Below are 20,848 nucleotides of genomic sequence, written 5' to 3' on the forward strand. Positions count from 1 at the left end.
AGTTGGAAGAAGTTATGAGACCTGTACAGAAAGTTAGAGCCCCTTTCATTCGATCCTGCGGGTACAGAGGGAAAATTACGGGGAGGCTAATACAGCCAGAGATCATAGGATAGAAGGTTGTGAGTAGGAGGGAGGGAGAGAAAAAGCAGGTGGGAGGGATGTGGCTGTAGATCCTTCCTCCTTTCCTCCAGTGAGATGGGTCACCACGCTCTGAGGAGGGCTCGACCTCCTCTTCCTGCTCCCACTTCTGATGAAGCCATCCAGGACTACATATTCCCAGCCTCCTCCTACTGCCTAAGTACATAAGAGGAAGGATGCTTCTCCTCCCAGCAGAGGGCGCACGACATCACGGAGTGCTGGAGGAGAGCGGCCCTTTCTTCCCTAGGTGTCTGTAGAGGGGCGATGGAGGCATCTTTGGAGTGACAGGGAAACCCAAGCAAGGTGACCTTCAGAAAGTGAAAGCTTGGTCACTAAAATGTTTGTTGCGTAAGCACCAGAGCTTGCGGTCAGTGCTCAGAACCCACGTAAAGAGCCGTGTGATTTCAGTGCTGAGGAGGTGACAGGAGGCTCCTTGGGGCTTGCTGGTCAACCAGAGACATAGCCTAATCGGAGGGTTCTGAGCCAATGGGAGAGCCTGTCTCAAAGTGGAAGAAGAAAGGTAGATGACATCCTGAGGAGTGATATCTGAGGCTGGCTACTGCACACATACACACAGAGAGAGACAGAGACACAGAGAGACAGAGGCAGAGACACAGAGAAAGACACAGAGAGACACAGAGAGAACACTGCATCTGGGGTCCACACCTAGAAAAAGTGCAAAAGGAAACAAAGATTTTGTGTGTGTCCAGAGCACATTATATTATACATACATACACACACACACATACATACAAATATATATGTGTGTGTGTGTGTGTGTGTGTGTGTGTGTGTGTGTGTGTGTATAAATAGATAACTAAAATTCTCAGGCCCCAAACAAAGTGATGGCTGGAGGACTGTATGACAGCCGTTTCTGCCCTCCATTTCTTTCTATTAAACAAGCCGATGGCCGAAGGCCCTGCATGGAACGATGTGTTTGTTAGGACAAAGGTGGGTTCTAGAATTGTAACAGCAATGAGGCTTAGTTGTCAATCACATGTGGCAGTCATATATTAGTTAATCATAAGACTTTATAAGCCCTGGTGCTTGGTCGTCTCCAGCCCTTGGTGTTCCTCTCACCCTAAGACCTCAGGCTAAGTGTAGCCTTGAGCTAAAGCTGGGCTTCCCCCAGCTTCAGGAAAACCCTGTTGCTCGGGGTCTCCTCATCTGTTACCCTGTGGGCACCACCCCTCTCCTGGCACTAAAGCTTAATCAAGTAAGAATGCACTCAGTATCTAGGTCACTTTGCCCTTTTCAAACTATTATCATTGCAAAGGATTCTCACAGACGTTGTTTTACTTACAGCCCGCGGTCCTTGTAAGAATCAATTGCATGTAACTTGTGTATAGACACACGTTGGTCCCTTTCTACCACTTCAAAATGCTTTTCCCAAAGCTTCTCCATAAAATCGAGCATCTTCAAAACAGTAGTTTCCTGCTAACTCTCATCATCTCCTAGGCCACTCCTCCCCTGGATTCCTGTAGTTCACACCGTCTGCTCTCTGGTCTGGTCTACATATTTCTGAATTCGTGTTGCTGCACACTCAAGTTTTGCAAAGCTGGCTTGCCCACATTCCCCCCATGCTTGACGACCTGAACATCTCTTTCCCTGGTGTTCATCACCCCTCTCACCCCCACCCTCCCAACCAGGCACTTTCTCACAAGAGACCGTGGATAATGGCAACTGCAGATACACCTGTTACAACGTAGTCTTTCCCTCGAGTGGTTCTCAGACTGCTGGCCAGGGAGGGGAATGTTTCCTGCACTTACTATGGATCTAGTCTGGATTCTTAGTTCTACTTTACTTAGAGTGCGATCACGCTCTTAGTTACGCATTTGTAATGGCTTTGTGTCGAAGAAATCCAGTTTTGCCTTTTCCATTTTTCTTTTCTCCACATATTTTCTGGGTTGGGTGGAGTGGCACGTGAAATTCAGCATTCAGGAAACTGAGGCAAAAGAATCATGGGTTCAAGACCAGGCTGAGCTTCCTAGGGGAAGGGTGCCTCCAAAAAGTAAATCTACTTGAGTAGAGGAGAGATGGCTCAGCACTGGCTGTCTTGCAGAGGACCCAGGTTCAGCTCCCAGCACCTCCTGCATGGCGCCTCACAATCATCTATAACTACAGTTTCAGGGTATCTGATACCTTCTTCTGGCCTCCTTGGACATTTTTGCAATGTGTGTGTGTGTGTGTGTGTGTGTGTGTGTGTGTGTGTGTGTGTTCCGTGCATACTGGGTCCAGGCTGCACACTGAAAGCTGCTTCTGGAACGCTGACTTGACTCTCTGAGCACTGGCCCCCTTCTCTATTCACTGGCACAATGGCATCGCCCTCTCGAACTTTTTGCAAAGATTAGCTCCGTTAACGGGCACAAAGCTCTCACTTAGCACAGCAGCTGGTGTGTCGCAGTGAATGTTAGCTGCCAGCCTTGTGACCCTAACCAACAGATTGCTTGGACACAATGGATGCCATCTCCAACATCTCCAACAGTCTCTGCAGTCTCCACAGTCTGCCAAAGGCCTTGGGTGATTACCAGTCATTTCTTGATGTTTAGATCTTAGGAGAGATGTGGAGGACACCGTCGCTGGCAGTTTCCTGGCGTCCCTTTGCACTTCTCTGCTCCAGCCATACTCCACTCCTGGCTTATCATTCACCAAAGGTTGAGGCATGAGCAGGGAGGCAACTCCCAGGTCCCATACTGAGAGCTAGGTTTTCTAAATAAGACGCCTGCTCAGCAGCATCATGGTGCTGACCCCCATCGCAGCTGATGAGAGGCAGCTCTGGTTTGTTTTTGTTTTTTTTCCTAACAGAAGGAATGCCACAGAACCTTGCCTGAGGACGGCGCCTTCTGTTCAGAGCAGCGTGAGGCTTGAGCACACCCTCCCGGCTAGGCATGCCCCAGATTTCTCCTAGCTCTTCCCCTGATACCTTCTTCTGGCCTCCTCGGGCTTTTGTGCATTTGTCTTGACTAAAACGCCCCATCTCTTATAATGATGGCATCATCTTTGTTCTTTTCATTGATTTTTTTTTTTTTTAAGGGAGGCTCTCATCATGTCACCCAGTCTTGTTTCAGGCTCCTGAGTGCTTGGCATTTGCCTGTGTCAACCACCAGGCTGGGCTTGTGCAATCTGCATGTTACCTCACATACAGTTTAGACAATAATAGTTGGTGGTGGTGGTGACGTGGGGTGGGGATAAACCAGCCCTCCCATATGATAAGCCCATGGTTCCCAGGGCACACTCCATCATTTTCTTTCTTCCAGAAGGAAGAAACTGTGCAAACCCAACATCCGGAAACCCAGCATGACTCTCACCCCCACCAGCATCCTCCATCTTGGGCTGAGGGTGGAAGCCTAGGCCTTGGTCCTGGTCTTGACAGCACCTCCACTGAGGTGTCAGGACACTCCAAGTACTCTCTTTTCTCTCCTGCACCCAAGTAGTCGGAAGATTTCCCAGGGCAAGCACATTAGGAGGAAGCCCAGCACCGACACTGGAAACCCACCTCGTCTTAGGTGTCCCCATCTGGATCCCAGGTTTGAATTGGCTTGGCGCTCCTGGAGGCTCACAGCCTCTCCGGGATGGGGTTTTAGACACCCGAGGCGCCCATGGCCCTCATCCCCCAGGTATGGTGTTGCCTGTGGCATTGCCTCATCCTGCAGCCAGCATACCCACAGCAACCTGAGGCAGGAGGGTAGGCACTCCCGGGATGGTCCAGAGCCCAAATCCAAGCCTAGCCAGGGGGTGCCCCGTGAGTAACTTCGGTGGGGAGGAAGCTGGCACACCGTGAGAGTCTGAACACAGACACGCCCCTGAAACAACCACATTCTGCTTTATTGGGTGTTCTGTGGTAATATAACAACAGACTTTTTAAGGAATAATAAACACGAGACTTGTATTTTACCATAATTACTTTGCCATTAAGACAGTGGTTACAAAAAAAAAATAAAATAAAACAAAAATTAAAAAAAAAAAAGTACCTTTCTGGCTACACACATGATCAGCTTTAGCACTGAAAGGTCCCCCCCTCATGGGTCACAATCACAAGTTCAAGGGTTAAAAACCATCTAGCAGTAAATCCTACACTGGTTTAGAGCATCAAGTCACTGCAGTTATTCAGTTCTGAGACACTGTTGACTTATTTTAGCATTTACATATGACATTCATTTAACAGACACAGAAAGCGAGCCAACAGGTAAACATGCTTACACGGACTGCGGAAATCTTCAGGTTTGAAACTGTTTTGTTTTGCTTTGCTTTTTAAGAAAACGATCTAAAACAACCGAAAGGGCCACGGCCCCATACAAGAAACAGAAGGGAGATACTGAATACTGGAGAGCTGCGAGTGTTTCTCAGAATCCAAACAAATAAACAAAAGGGCATTTTCCAACTTGTTCAAATTTTCTCCCAAGTGCAGGTAAAAAACAAAAAAGCAAATATATTAAGTCAACCAATTTTTAAAAGTGCAGTTTACCTTTAAAATAACAAAAATCAGCAACAAGCCTAAAACCCCAACCGTTACCCCAAAGGCAAAAATGTGTGGACACTAAAAATATCACTATTTTTTTTTTTTTTGATGCCCTGCTTTACCCAAGCAGATTGGATTCGTAAAAGCCTGTGGACCTAACACTGCTTACAAGGACCTGTAAACACACTTGAAAAGAAATAGGACAGAAGTCGGCAAATACAGAAAGAAGCCAGCTAGTGAAAAACTGTCACTATGACAGGAAGAGGAAGGGTGACAGATATGAGGTGACACAGTCTCTGAGAGGCAACGTGAACTCTAAGCAGGCCATGCATTCAACCTGGGCAGTTTTCTTCCCACGAGATACTGTCTCTTAAAACAGGCTTGTTCCTCTTGTAAAAGACTTAATTATCCTGCAGATTTCTACTCTTATAAGGCCCTTCCCCCATCAAGTTAGACCTTTTGAAATAATTGGACAGAAAAAAAAGTTTTCACCTCCACATGCACGCGCACACACACACACACACACACACTGAAAAGTCCCATTTTTCTAGCATTCCTGGGGAAGGCTGGGAAGGGCCCCTCCACAGGCAAAGTACAGTCCCAGTTTGTCTGGCTCATGTGAGCTTCGGGGCTGGGCTTACAGGTTTGCCTGGGAACTCCGTCAATTCTACGGCCTAGTTCTCTCTCAGCTTTGTTCCACACGTGACTCTATTCTGGGCTCACATGTGACACTATTGGTGACATCATCCGGGCCATCCCTATGTCTGGCAAGCCTCAATCTCAGACACTTCCTAGTGATGAGAATCGGATAGCACCAATCTTAACAGAAACCAGGATAGCACAAAACTACGGTGGTGGGGACAAAACTAGGGTCCTCTAGCTATGCCTGAGGCCAAATTGGGATACCTGGCTCTACCAGCAGACAAGGGGGCAAGGAGAAAAAGAACACTGCCTCGAAGAAACACAAAGCAAGAGACCAACATCTGAATCTCTCCATGAGTGCAGAAGAAAAAGCCAGGGCAGACAGGAGACGCAGAAAAATGGTGGAGAACCCTCAAAAGGTCTCATCTGCCACAAAATCTAGGCCAATGAAGAAAACCTGCCTCTTCTCAACAGCTGACCTGGAAGAGTAAAGGCTGAAGATGCAGACGCATGGAACTTTTCCAGAGGGGCAGTAGCAGCTTGCCAGCCTCAAAATCAGCTTAATGGTTACATAATTGCATCATTAGGATGTCCAGTTCAAGACCCGTGGATTAATATTGAATCAGGCTTTTAATTTAGTATTTAAAAAAAAAAATTTCCCACCCCCCCTACCTTTCCCCAATCCCACAAAGAAAACCCCTTTTTAAAAAATCATTAAAAAGAAAAGAAGGCAGCTCAGGGCGATTCACTATCTTCCCCGTGACAGGAAGGTGCCGACTGCACAGCGGAGGGTGTTGGCACCCTTGCTGGCATCTGCTTAGTGGTGCATGTCTGCGTGTTGGGTGCAGCTCCGTGTGGGGTGGGTGGCTAGGCTTGGGTATGGTGGGCATGACTGTGTAGGGACTTGGGTGAGCAAATTCAGAAACTCCAGGGGAGGCCGAGTGCGGGGGTCCAGGAGCAAGCCCCAGGAACTGGCTGCCCACAGCAACTATCACAGGCTCTTTAAAAAGAAAAAAAAAAGGAAAGAAAGAAAGAAAAGAATATGGAAGGAAGTCTCAGAATGTCCTCAGGTGTCCCATCCCCCATGCCCACGTGGCCTGCAGGCCTAAGGGCTTTAGCCCAGGCTGGTGATGTTGGCACGGCCACCAGGGGGCGCCACAATGCGCTGGGTGGTGCGGCGGGGAATGTTGTCGTCAATCTGAGCACCTAGAGAAGAGGGAAGAGACGAAACAATGGTCAGAGTCTTCAGAAATAAAATCAGACTCCCTGGGAGAAGTTGGGCCACGCATATCCCCACCCCTTTCTCCAAACCCTTTCTCCAAACAGGCGGTTCAAACTACCGAAGGTAGGTGGACCTCCCTGAAGCCTATAGGTCATAGCTGGCACAAGCAATCTTTCCCTGAGAATGTGTAAGTTCGATGCAAGGTACCAGTGACTATGGCTCTTCTGAGGACCCACACCTCTCACTCGGGGAGAGGACGGACGGTCCAGGTAACGAATCCCAGAATACGAAGTTCCCAAACCCAGAAGGTTCTAAACTCCAAAACTATTTCAGGGTCGACATGAAATGGTTTGTGGAAAATTCCACACCTGATCTGATGTGACTAACTGTAGTCAAACTTTGCATGATAAAAACGCTATATGAAATCCCCCTCGAGGCTTTCTGTCACATGTATATAAAACAAAGATGCATTGTGTGTTTGGATTTTAAGGTTTTATTTTTAATCACGTGTATAATGTGTATGGCGGGGGAGGGGGTATGCACAGAAGTGCAGTGCCTGAGGAGGTCACAAGAGGGCATTGGATCCCCTGGATCTGGAGTTGAAGTCTAAGCTACCTGACCTGGGTACTGGGAACAAACTTGGGTCCCCTATAAGGTCAGAGGTCACTCTTAACTGCTGAGCCATCCGTCCTGCCCACATTAGGTATCTGGACTTGGGTCTTAGTCACAACATGGTTCACTATTTACAAGACACTTTCCCAATCTTTAAAAATGCAGACTAGCTTCCAGTCGCAAGCATTTCTTTCACATTGACCACTGGCCATCTGTGCCATCTACGTGAATAACGTGGTGAGCTGCATCGTGACTGATCTCACACTTTAGGGCAAAACTAGGGTTTCGAAGCCTGTCTCCCAAACCGAAACACCTTGGAGTGTTCTGAAAGCGGGCAATCCCTCATCCACCACAGGCACACATGGGACTTTCCAAAATCCAGCAGAAATGATAAGAAGAAGTTTGTGTAATGACCCATTCTGCTCACAGGACTTTGGATGTCTGTCTAAGCTTAGGAAGCCGGAAGAATGTGAAGCCCCTATCATGGGGAAGGAGGAAGTTCCCAAGATAGAAAGTTTCTCTCACCAGGAGGGGGCCGCAGGTGGATGTCATGGCAGCCCCACAGGGGGCAACAGGACAGAGAACTGAAGCCGAAAGCCTCAGACTGGCTCCACAGAGCTTGCTGAACCCACCCAGAACCGCCCAGCCCCAACCGTACCAGACAAGCTGAATCCAGACTGGTGCAGGTTCCGAACAGGTGGTGCCTGCTGCTTGGCAGGGGACGTCTTGGCCGATGAGGCTGGGGTGACCGTCTTGGGCGTCACAGACACCTCGCAAACGGGTCCATCATAGAGGCCACGAGGGACCCCTCTCAGCTCAGCCAGCTGAAACACACAATTACCGCACAACCTACGTCACATTCACGGAGGACATCTTCCCTGCTCCTTCCCCATGTGATGGAACAGCAGCCAAGACAGCCCCATAATGCATGGGGATAAGCCCCCCACCACCACCACACCAATTAAGACAGATATAAGAGAGACAGATGTTCGACCAGCTCCCGGAGTTCCAGGCAAAAAGTTTTCCTAACGTGCCTCCCCTAGAACTGATTACTCTCCTGGTTTCATTTTCCTCACTGTGCCACATCACCTTTGACCCCTCTAAGAAGCCCAGTCAGACTATGAAGAGGGTCTGGTGTCATTTTCAAGATCAAACTGTCCTTCCAATCTCACTCTTCTTTAATTTCCTTAGGCTCTACCCTTCTCCACCTGATCACGCCGGGACGACTTCAAATATCACATCCCGTCGTCTAGTATCTTTATCGCCATCCCTTGGCTTGCAAAAACTCTTACTTAGCCTTCAAAACCCAAATGCATTCTCCCATTACATCTTCCTCAGTGATTCTGCAGCAGGGGTCCCCTCCTCTAGGTCCTTAGCCCACACTCATCATCATCCTTGACTCCCCCAGCAAGCAGGTTAAGTTTTGGGAGGAAAATGTCAAGTTGTCTTTATCCTTATGTCCCCCCATCTCAGTATTCTGACTCCTGGGGCTTAATGGCTGTCTGTGGCACTGAACTCAATACATGATGTTTAAAAGTTAACAAAATCACTCACCCTGCTCCTGGCCTTGATGCGTTTGTACACAAAGTCAGGGAAGGGCTTCCGGGGGATGTAGCGGCCTGAGCCTTCAGTGACGTGAAGCGTGCCATCCTCCAGAACGATCTTGCCCTGGCTGATGACTACCAGGGGGGAGCCACGACACTCCATGCCTTCAAAGATATTGTACTCAAGAGCCTGAGGGAAGGAACAGTCACCATCAGAGCAAGCCCCGCCACTGGACTGGACTGACTGGAGCTTGCAGCCAATGGCCACCCCAGGGACACTCACTTCCTCTGTGTATAAATATGGACTCCTCTCACCTACGTCTCCCTACCTGAGTGAAACTAACTCAAGAGAGTAATAATATAGGCAGTATGTGCACCTGCATGTTCATGAACACTTCACAAATACAAAGAAAATCATCCCAGCTCGGTCTCGTGGGGCAGACCCATAAACCCAGCTACTCAGGATTCTGGGGCTGTAAGATCAGAGGTCAAGGCCCTGCCTGAGCTACAGAGTGTGTTCAGGGCCAGTCTAGAGGATTGGGTGAAGATGTACCTCAAAGAAGACTGGAGATGTGTACAGATCAGTGGCAGAATGAATTTAGCGGCAGACCTCTTAGAAGGCGCAGGGTCCCAGGTTCAATCCCAAGTATTATAAAAGGAAGGGAAAAGAAAAACAGAAAGGGGCCAAGAAATGGTTCTTGGACTGGTGGCTTGTAAAAGACGGCAAGCGTGTGACGGGACTGAGGTTTAGTCTCCTAAATGACCGACCCGAGTTTGGAGGCTCATGGCGTAGAGGGTGAAAACAGGCAATTTGGCACACCCTCCTGGGAAACAGGTGGGATGCCTTACTGTGCGTTTGTCTGACAGTCAAAGCAACAGAAAACAAGAGGCTTTGTCCTCTGACACAGAAAGTGCCGGAGATCAGAGCAGTGTCCATAATTCTGGCTCAGCTCAGGCTGAAGGCCTAAGGCTCTTTCCCCATAAATACCTACGGGAACAAATGGCCAGAGCTGGAGGTTAACATGTGGCGCAGAGCATGTGCTTCTGGGAAAACTCAGGCCACGAGAAAAAACAGAAACAAAAACAAAAACCACTAAAGTAGTAGTTCTCAACCTGTGGGTGGAGAAGGGGTAGCATATCAGACATCCTTCATATCAGATATTTACATTACAACTCGTAACGGTAGCAAAATTACAGTTACGAAACAACAATGAAATGATTTTATGGTTGGGGAGGTCACCACTGCATGAGGAACTGTATTAAAGGGTCTCGGAGTTAGGAAGGCTGAGAACCACTGCTCCGGAGGTTCAGTGGGAGGGAGGGCAGGGCCCGCCCGAACACCTGGGTCAAAGGTCATCTCTGCTCTGTGCAGAGGCTGCAGAGGACAGAGAAAGGGCACAGTGGCTTAGCAGCCGGTATCCCATGTGGAAAAGGAGTGCCTGTGACTGCTGCAAGGTTTCTCCACAGAGAAACATGGGGGTTGCCCCACACGAAAGTGAAGGGGCATGGCCTCTGGCAAGGGGGCTCTACACGGGGAGCCCGAGCCTCTAGGATATACCACGTCTTCCATCTGCCACTGATCAGTATGCTTGCCCTGAAAACCAGAGTTGGCTGCGCAAAGCCAGATCCTCCCCAGTAGAAGGCCACTGAAGGTCACACACAGCATTCTCAGCTCAAGGCTGTCCGACCCACACGGGCACTGGGGATTTAGACCTCAAGCCTGCATGAGCACCAGCTTCCAGCACAGAGCCTCACAGAGCTGCTTCCCCACCCCATCCTTGAAGCAGAGGCACAGCGAGATCTTTCACACTAGGACAGAGCCATATCTCCGTGAGGCCACACGAAGGCCTGCATCTTTTTCACTCAGTCCCCAGTCAGAGACCTCGTCTCAGGTGTTCTCCTCTATCGTGTATCCCACAACCAGTTTTGTCTCAGAGATGGCCAAAGACGGGCACTGAATGACAGCGGTCTGTGTCACTTCACCCGCCCAAGGCTAATGTCACAACAATAACACAGAAAGAATCTCTGTGCGTAGACCATGGTGAGAGAATCCTGTCTCCTCTGAAATGACTTTGGGAAGGGTGTGAGCATCCTCTAAGATCAGGGTGAAGCCTGCCTCTTCCCTATCACTTCCTAATTAATGATCCATCTCCAGACACAACCTTGGCCATGGGGGCCCTTTCATCCCAGGCCTGCTACTCATCAATGGAGTGACCTTACATACTTCCTTGACATGCCTACAAAAGGATGAGCGACACAAGATCACCCAGTCCCTACCCACTGCTGGCTGATTCCTGAGCTTTGCCTACAAGAGCAAAGGCCCCTGGTAATCAAGGCCTTGAACAGCACAGGCACTGGGGCTAGTGGCCTAGGAAGGAGCTGCTGGTGAGGCTTCTGGAGCCATCTCCCCCTTCTCAATATGGAGGAGAGCAGCCCCATGACTCTAAGCCAGCTGTTCTCAATCTTCCTAACGCTGTGACACTTTAATACAGTTCCTCATGTTGTGGTGACCCCCAAGCATTAAATAATTTTTGTTGCTACTTCATAACTGCGATTTTGCTACTGTTAGGAATTTTAACGTAAACACCTCATATGCAGGATATCCGATATGTAACCCCTAGGAAAGGGTCATGTGACTTCCAAAGGGGTTTAGACCCACAGGCTGAGAACCCTTACTCTGCATGATATATATTTTTTTAAGTTGGTATGTTCATAAAAGGGATCCCAGACCTCCCATCACTCTTTGAGATGGAGTGAGGGTTTACGCCACCGCTAAGCTGGACATTTTTAACTTCATCCACACAAATACCCAGACTTTACAGAGCAGGCTAGAATCCCAAAAAACCCTAATGGAGACTTAGCAATAGGGTTATGGATATGTTAGCTTTTCCACACTGAAGCCAGGCCTAGAGTGTCTTGTTTGGACTTCATCCGATGGGCGATGCCAGCCAATGAAGCAGGAGGAGGCAATGAGGTGTTGGGCAGGGCCACCTAAGATACTGCCCAAGACAGGTTTAGATTAAAAATATGTCAGATGAGTAGCAACCAATTCCCAAACCTTCACTCCTTCCTGTTCTCTGTCTGTCCAGGCAGACAGGTCACAATGCCAGGTCCAAGCCCAGTCACCTGTGTCTTGGATGAGCCCTCGGCTGCCCTTTTGATGTCTTGGCAGCCCGTTTTATTCCCCATGGGGAGGGGACTCCACGAAAGAGAGACGGCACTTTCTCCACCCCACCCTGCGATGACGCCGCACATCCATAAGCAGTCTGGTTGGGAAGAATGCTGAGAAATGAAGGCCTCTAATTCCGGCTCTGACCGCAAGATCATTATGTAACACTAGACCGGTCACTTAAGCTCTCTGCACCTCTCGTTTATTTATCTTCCCCCTCGGGATAATCACACCAGCCCCTTTAGGGAAAAGGTCGGAGGAAAGGGGTGGGAATGTGAAAGATATCCAAACGCAGGAACCGGTTAACCCTGAGGACATCACTGGGATCCCAAGATGGATGATACAAGGCAAGGCTGAGTCAGCAGGGCAAGACCAGCCATAAATATGGAGTCAGTCCCAGTCTCTCCATGAAGCACCCACCATCTCGGCAGCCACTGGTGACAAGGAAGCTGAGCCCCCAGCATGGCCAACCCCAAGCCTTCTGTCCAAGAGAGAGGCTCTAGCCTGGCAGTGGGCCCATGCCCGTCCTGGAAATGCCAAGATCTGCCCCCAGCAGTTGTGGCACTCGGGGGACAGCCAGCCTTGTAGTCTCAGGCCCACTGAGCGAAGCAGTAGGAATTGTGCTCCCTGAAGTGCCTGCTATCCACCCGGCCCTTCACGCAGAGATCCACTCCACCATTAAGAACTCACTTCCAGCCACGCAGCACATGCGTCAAACCCCAGCATTCACGAGGCAGGGACACTCTGTGAGACTGAGGTCAGCCTGGTCTACAGAATGAGTTAAAGACTGCCAAAGCTACACATAAGAACCCTATCTTGGAAAAACAAACAAACAAACAAAAAAACTTACTTCCATGGCCAGCCCAGCCCCATAACACAACCCCAACACCCAAGGCTGTGGAATGCACGGAAGAAGAAACAAATGTAAGAACCAGAGGACCAGGAGGACGGCTGTGAGATAGATAGAACTTTCCAACAGAAAGGCTGTCCCCATGAGCTCACAATGATACAGTTGTCTGCCCAAGATCACACCACTCTACTCGGTCAACTTGCCTAAAGGAAAGGTTCACAAAGCCCCACAACTAGATTAAGCGCTTTAGGCCTTCAGCGACAGCCGAGGGAGAGAGAGTCACTTTTCTTCAGGGATAAGTCTCCTGACAGACTGTTCAAACCTAAGCAGTTAGCAATAAATGCATGAACATACGGGCACCACTAACTAGACTCTGTACAGCCAGTGTGTGTGTGTTTGTCTGAGTGTTTGTATGTGCATGTGTTTGTGTGTATGTGTGTGAAAGTGTGTGTGAGTATGTGTGTGTGTTTGTGTGTAATTAAAGAAGAGGAGGGCATGAATTTGAGAGGGGTGTGTGGCAGGGCAGAGACAAGAGAAGTTGGAATGGAGAGAGGGAGGAGCGCAAGTGATATAAATACAGTACTCACGAATGAAACTCTTTTAAAAACCACACCCATAGACAGTTCTTGTAAGGAAGAAGAAAAAAAAAATAACACCCATCAAGATTCAAGCGAGCAGGGTTGTAGAGAAATATAGATTTGTTGTTTGCAGTTTAGGGATGCCATTGTTTATATAAATACATGAGAGCCTGAAAAAATTCTGAACTCAAAATACCTCTGGTTCCAAGCATTTTAGGTAAGATCTACCAAACCTATATTAGCTTCAGCCTCCTTCTTGTGGAATGAGTTGAACAGAATCCCATCAAAAGATGGGACTGAACAGCTGGATCAGAGGATACGAGCACTTGGTGTTTTCTTAAGAGGACCCAAGTTCAGTTCCCAGCACCCACACTGGGCAGCTTACTAGCACATGTAACTGCAGTTCCAGGGACCTTGTGCCCCCTTCTGGCCTCTGCAGGCGCTGCATGCACAAAGCAAACACATTTTCAAATGCGGCACACACATACACAATTAAATGAACAAACCACCCCCCACTTAATGGTTCTATACTGTTGAGCTATTTTTAAAGAGTGCATGTTAAAAACTTAAATAAGTAACTGCCGTGCTTTGTAGCTCAGTGCTATTAGAGCGGCCTCTTGCTCATGTGGCTAGAGCTAAGTAAAATACCAAGATGAGAAAAAAAGATTTGAATAAGGTGCTGGCATGGAACACTTCACTTTGCGTGGTGGCATATACCTGTAACCCCAGAAACATGGAGGCTGGGACAGGAGGATATCAAGTTTAAGGTCAGCCTAGGACATATTGAGACCCTGCTTCCAAACACAGGAAATGAAGCACTTTGCCCAAGGCTCTTCCCTTTCCCACTCTCCCGTGGTATGCCTATTTAGTGCTGTCTGAGGAGCTCTGCTTTACACTTACTGAACCCACAGACTCGCAGGACACCCAAACCTCACTGAACCCCTGGTTTTCATCTCAAACGCCAGGACGCCAACAGATAGCACAGCCCCAAGCTCTGTGACCAAGAGCCCCCGACTCCGCAGTTCCTATACTATGACTCATGGCATGAATGATTTCTTCTGTGAGAGAAGCCAAAAATCCTTTAGGGAAAGAAAGATGGCCGTCAATCAGACCTCTGGCCTGAGAGAGGAGTGACACAGAAATGAAAATGCGAAGTGGCCGCCTCAGGAGCGGACACCTGACTGCTCTAACTACTCCCTTTCAGTAAACCCCACCACATGAGATCCTGCTCAAACCATGACAACGGAATGGTGCCTGACTTCTAGACACTTCTGAGCTTCTACCATCATCTGGGGCAGTGGTTCTCAACCTTCCTCATGCTGAGACCCTGTGGTGACCCCCCCCAACCATAACATTTTGTTCATTGCCCCATGGACTCTGACAGTCTAAGGTCAGAAGTCATTGCCTTGGAAACGTGGTCTTGTGGACCTCTATAAAGAAAGCGAAAGGGCCGGTGTGGCCCTTGGGACACTCTGAGGTACAGTACATGCTGGGGAAACTTTAGTCCTATCAGGCTGAGGCCGTTCCCGAATCCCTGGACTGGCCCTGTCCCTCGGTGAGCGCAGCATGTGTCTACCCACGCTGGGCAAGCCTTACGCTGTTGTGCGTCTTGGCAGAGATGGTCTTCACGCTGTCAGGGTCCCAGATGACCAAGTCTGCGTCAGATCCCACCGCAATGCGACCTTTCCGGGGGTAAAGGTTGAAGACTTTGGCTGCGTTGGTGCTGGTCACAGCCACAAACTGGTTCTCGTCCATCTTACCAGTGACCTGAGGGACAGAGCGCGCGCGCACACACACACACACACACACACACAGGGGCCGTGTCAGAAAGCGGAAGGTGGAGCAGGTTCAGCAATAAAGGAGCACATGCTGACATGTGATGCACCCTGGGATTTCCCTTTCAATAATGGACAGACACAGGTCTGGGCTTCCACTCAGTGAACCTCAGCTCATCATCTGGCTTTCTGAGGTATACAGTAAGGGTCCATTATTTCCTGAAGTCCCTCCCTTCCAACTCTAAACACAGGAGAACAAGGACATGAGTGTGCACTAAGAGGAAGAAAAGAAAATTTTAATGGCCAAAAGCATATTAAAAAATTCATTCCAATCAACAACGAGAGAAATTGAATATCAAATAACAAAGACTAAGTTCATCAAATTAGTCATATTTTTGGGCTTCTGCTCTTAAAACCCCCTGACCATGTCGGGTGTCGAAATCTTTGCAGAAGAGTGTTAACACTGTCTATCAGTGTTTAACAGACTCCCTTTGACCTGGCAAAGTTACTTCTAGAAACTTCATGTGCAAAAAGATGTACCAAAGAATATGTCTATATGGATACTCATTTCAGTTTAAAAAAATAGACACAACACAACAGTTTTAGTCAAAGACTTATAGACAAATGACTTTAAACTTTTTGCCTGGTGTGGTGGCAACCCCAGCACTTAGGAGGCAGAGGCGGGTGGATTTCTGTGAGTTCAAGGACAGCCAGGACAATTACACAGAGAGCCTCTGTCTCAGAGGGGGAAAAAAAAAAAATCAAGCTTTTCACTGGGTGTGGTGGCCACACCTTTCACCCCAGCACTCAGAAAGCAAAGGAAGGTGGATCTCTGTGAGTTAGAGGCCAGCCTGGTCTACATTGCTAGTTTCAGGCCAGTGAAGGCCATAGAGCAAGACCCTGTCTTGGGAAGAAGAAAAACAAAAACACAAAACAAAACAAAAGACAAGAAGATAAAAAATAAGTTTCTTGTTTCTCATGCAGATTTAAGAATGGTGAGTTTTATGATATGTGAAGAATTTTTTTAAACGGGCTGAGAGGCAACGTGTGTTGCTAATGTCACCTGCACACTGACACATACTTTGCATATATAAAAACTGAAGTCATTCCCCAAAATGTTCACTGTGGCTGACTTGTGATGCAAGATGGTTTTTACTCACATAATCTAAGGAATTCATTAAGAATTTAAAAAAAAAAAAAACTGTTACTATACTTTAGAATATTAAAGGGAAAAAAAATCTTCCAACTCCTCCCTCCCCCTCCCAGTGTCAGTATCTGTCCAAAACAGGTTGGGCAGAAGCCTGTGGTGGTTGCAAATACAGGAGCCTGGAAGCCCTCAAACACAGTCCCAAGGAAATGGATGGAGTTGAAGACTGCTGACTGGGAAGGCCACCAGCAGACTGAGAAAGCCATTTCCTCTTTGATGCATGTCTTCGTAACATTTAGAAGTAAGTTAACTATTAGGAGCTGCCTTGGATTTCCATACAGGAGAAATACCATCGCACAGGTTCTAGTTTCAAGAACGTTCTCTACTGGCAAACATTAGCGACACCCCTCCCTCCTGCCCCCCCCCCAAGACAGGGGCCTTCCTGGGCCAGCCATGAGGGAGGCCATCAGTCCTTACCACAGCTTTATCCCAAATGACAGACATCCGCTCCTCTGTGCCGTTGGTGCCCTCAGGAATCAAGGTGAAGTTGTCCTTCCCCACGGCCTTCTGGGCAGTGTTGAAGGTACAGTGGGCACTGCCAGTGACCTGGAGGTCTCCACTGGAAGGAAACAAGTGACATGAGGATTTTTTTTGCAACATACTCCAATCTGGTGAGATAGTTCATAGGTGGCATCCCACAAACCAAGCTGGCACCCTTCTGATACCTCATTCAGACCCTTTCGAATGACCCAGGTTTGTATCAGGAATCCCCACCCAAAATGGTAACAGAACAGCAATCCCTTTTCTCACTTATCTGCCGCATCTTTGGTCAACAGGGTTCTATTTTTAAGCCTGTTCCCAGCCATCGTGTTGTCAGCTACTGGCTCATTTCGGTCTGGTGAGATCTACAGTCAAGATGTAAGCAAGTCAACAGTACTCACCAAGACAGCAGGGAGTTGAGAAAGTCTGGAGTGGTTGGGTCGGGGCTTAAGGGTGGGGAGGTGACGAAGGCAGCAGCCTTGGCCCAGTTCTTGCTCCAGTAATGAGAGCCATCCGTCCCCAAGCTGGCAGTGATGGGCTCACCATACACCACAGTTCCTGAGAAACAGAATGCAGGTGGCTCAGTCAAGATCAAGACAGCCGTCTTAGCAGACGACACTTCGAGCTCGGCAGCGCAGAGCGCTCTCAGCACTCCCTCCAGGAGGACACAACCTCAATGCATGGTGACGACGCCGATGACCGGAAGTCCAGTACCCTCGGCAGCCAAGTCCACCCAACTGACATATACTAAGACATCCTCTCTCCTGAGAAAATCCTAAACACTACCCATGTTACATGCCATGATCTTCAACTCAGTTTCCAACACCCAGAACTATCTAGAATCTTCCGTTTCGGATGATGAGTGGATTTAGCCTTACTGAACAGAAGTTAGCCTCCCTACTCACTGACAGCAATCTCCCCCTCCCTGCTTTCACCACGTCTAATTCTAGCTAGAGATGAAATCCCAGGGCTGAGGTATCAGAGAGCAGTGTCGGGATCTTCCAGAGATGCCCGGATGCCTACGTTACCACGTGAGGGGAGCCATCAACGGCAGCCATCAGAGCCACAGCTGACTTCATGCGAATCTGCGGTTAGGTCACTGGGGTTTCAGTCTCTACAAGCCCAGGCTAACTCCACATGATGTCTAAGAGAGAACATAAGCTCCCCTGACGCCCAAACGAGGTCTCTTCCGTCCATTCAGAGTAGGCCAGACAGCTGGGGCCACTTACACTGGTGGATTTTGGGGTTCTTATGTGCCTTAAATGCCTTCTTTCCTTGTCCAGCCCTCATCCCTTCTCCTAGCTCATTCCACCAGATTTTAGGTTTGTGCTTCCTTCCACAGCTTGTCCACAGCCATGCTGTGACACAGCTGAGCTTCTTCACAGAACATCTCCACATCTCATTCCCCTCCACACAATCCTCTAAAAACCTCTTATGTCATGGCTTCCATGACTGAAAAAACAAAACAATAACAAACCTACCTCTTTCCCAAACATGATTCAAAGCCAAGCTCTTTTTTACCTAGCTGAGGCCAGCCTTGAACCCACTATGTACATAGCAGAGGATGACCTTGAACTTCTTCTCCTCCTGCCCCGACTCCAGAGAGTTGAGATTACAGAAGTGTGCCACCATGCCTGGCTTTTCGGCCTCCCCTCCAACGGCCCAGGCACCACCACTTTCTTGCCCATTGCATCCCACACCCAAATGATCACCCACTTTTGAACTTTTTGACTCTTGATGGTGACATGATGATTGCTTTTCTGCCCACACACAGTAGACACTTAACAAATGTCTGTCAAGATGACTCAGTGCTCCTAACGTTTAACTAATTAAAGGCCCAGGAGCTGGAACTTTCTCTCAGGTTAGTCAAATCCATCTGCCTCTCCTCCCAGCACCCAGACAAGCTCCTCTGTTCTCCAAACACTCAGCCCTCAAGGCCAAACCCTTCTCAGTCAGGAATGTGTCTCCCTTCCTCTCCACAGTCCTTGCAAAGGCTTATCACTGGATAATATTCCATAACACCCTCTTTGCCCAGACACTCAAAGCTGGCTCCAGGGAGCTGACCCCTCCTGCCTCAGGAATGTCACAAAGAAGTGACTGTTTCAACTAGAGGGTGCTGGGAGGCCACAGCCACAGCTGCCTCCTATCCATGCTCAGTAACAGTCTCCAGGCAGGAGGGAGGCTTCTACAACTGAGGGCAAGCCTGCCCAGAAGGAAAGCCCTGGAAGAAAGTGCCAGGAGAGGAACCCAGCATTCCTGATCTACTAGAAGCTCTTCCAGAAGCTTGTACAAGCACGCTGGGCACATACCCGCAAATGTTTAAAAAAAAAAAAAAAAAACTCATAAAGTCAAAGCCAGCTGTTAGCCATTCCTCAGGCCCCTCGTGACATTCAAGGCAGAGGAAGCAGTGGCTCTTGTAGGAGCTTCCAACAGATCTGGTGAAATCTAATCCCTCATCCAGCCATGTCTAAGAGCCCTGCTGTCCACTGTCCACCTGAGCACGAAGGACCCACAGCCCTCATGGTATACAGGTTTTGTTACCATTAAAAATAAATTCAGAACAGCAATGGTGCTCAGAAGAGAAATTAACAGCTCAGATGTCTGGGAAATGTACATTCCCAGAATGCCCTGGAATTTGCCATCCTCCACGCTGCTCCTGAGTCTGCACCTCATCCTGGCACTGGAACTCTGACTGGGGAGGCTGGTACTAGGAGAGGGGGAGTGGTGCTGCTTGGAAAGAGCTGGTCCCCTGCCCTCTGCTACTGTAGCATAAGCCATATAGGACATCGAACTCAGCCTTCAGCCTCTGGAAACCCCAAGATAGGTGAGCACTTCCAAGATCACTGGAGATTCATACCTTCTTCCTCAGACTATCACAGAGTAAGGACTCCTGGCCAGCCCACAACGGGGCCACGCAGAGACCTAGGGAGAGGGATGGTGCCAAAACTGGGGCTTGCTCCTTTTTTTTTTTTAACTCTATTCACAGAATTTTTAAAATTTTTATTTGTGTGCCTGTGTGTGTCTGTGTATGAATAAGCAGACATGAGTATGGGCGCCAGCAAAAACTGGAAAGAGAGGGTGTTAGATCCCTGTGAGGTGGATGAAGTGGATGTGAGGAGTTCGAGGTGGGTGCTAGGAAATGAACTATCTGGTGTACTGTAAAAGCAAGAATTCTCAGCTGCTGAGCAATGCCTTCAGCTCCTGCTCTGCTGCAATTAAACCTCAGAGGCCCTCACCAGCTCTTATTTCTATTTTCAGCTCCACAAACTAGGGTAGACCCACCAAGTCCAAGGCCTCCACCTTCAGCGAGGTGTGGCTCACACACTGGTCTCTATACCCCCACCACACACAAACACACACACAGCCTCATCTTCAGTAGTTCAGAGCCTTGCCGTGGGCTCCTCTCCCTATAAAGCCTGTGCTGGAGGAGCCATGGACTGGCTTCCAGAGGTCAGTCAGACCACAGACACCAGCGAGCTGCCGTGTGCCAGCAATCATTACCACTAATAATAATAAACCATGAGCAGCTTAATTGGCCTTTTTTATGCTTCTCTAAATACGCTGCTGATGCTTTCTTGGCGGCCGTTGTAGTTTCATGATTCTCTTCTCCCGGGAAAGTCTGAACTACAGGATGTGACCCCAAGCCAGACTCTGGCAGGCACCCTAGTCAGGCCTGGAATGCAGGGGACGGGCGGGTGATGTTTATTCACAACCAGCCCCAGGCCGAGCACATTCATGAAGAATAACTGCAAGCTGGGCTTTGGAAATGTTTGACAGCTCCAGGCACCGACACTTTTGTCATTTCCCATGAACGAGAAGCAGGACGAACCCAAAGCAAGAACAATGGAAAATCACGTCTAGGGAGCTCAAAGCACGACCACAGAAGCCCAGGGAAACGAGACTCAGTGGAAAGACAGACAGGCCCGCATCACTCTGCCTTTCCCTTGGAGTGCTCGGGCCACAGCCCCGACTGCCTGTGATCTATGCAGTGAGGTGCTGATAGCAAGGATGGTTCGGCGCTAAAGCGTCAGCAGGTGCCCATACGGAAGACAGTGTATCTCGTTAGCCTGGGGCTCTCTCAGTAAGCTAGACTGTCTAGCCAGCGAGCCCAGGGATCTGCCTCCCCAACACTCCATACAGGCATGCATCCCCACACGCAGGCTTTCTTTACA

General features: G+C 48.9%; 1 protein-coding gene across 3 annotated transcripts in view; it reads right to left on the bottom strand.

The window, feature by feature from the left end:
* Positions 1-3,942: 3,942 nt before the first annotated feature.
* Positions 3,943-20,848, bottom strand: part of Dpysl2 (dihydropyrimidinase like 2) — a 100,987-nt gene continuing 84,081 nt past the window's right edge. For all 3 annotated transcript variants that reach the window (XM_055609656.1, XM_055609657.1, XM_055609658.1), the window contains exons 9-14: positions 17,078-17,234; positions 16,614-16,755; positions 14,811-14,981; positions 8,628-8,807; positions 7,732-7,897; positions 3,943-6,445 (exon numbers count right to left, since the gene is read on the bottom strand). In XM_055609656.1, coding sequence (XP_055465631.1) covers positions 6,354-6,445; positions 7,732-7,897; positions 8,628-8,807; positions 14,811-14,981; positions 16,614-16,755; positions 17,078-17,234 — 908 coding nt within the window. In that variant the 3' untranslated portion in view covers positions 3,943-6,353. The remainder of the gene's footprint in view (positions 6,446-7,731; positions 7,898-8,627; positions 8,808-14,810; positions 14,982-16,613; positions 16,756-17,077; positions 17,235-20,848) is intronic.

This window comes from Psammomys obesus, unplaced genomic scaffold (genome assembly GCF_907164565.1).
Source record: "Psammomys obesus unplaced genomic scaffold, mPsaObe1.curated_primary_1811, whole genome shotgun sequence".
In the NCBI taxonomy this organism is placed as follows: domain Eukaryota; kingdom Metazoa; phylum Chordata; class Mammalia; order Rodentia; family Muridae; genus Psammomys; species Psammomys obesus.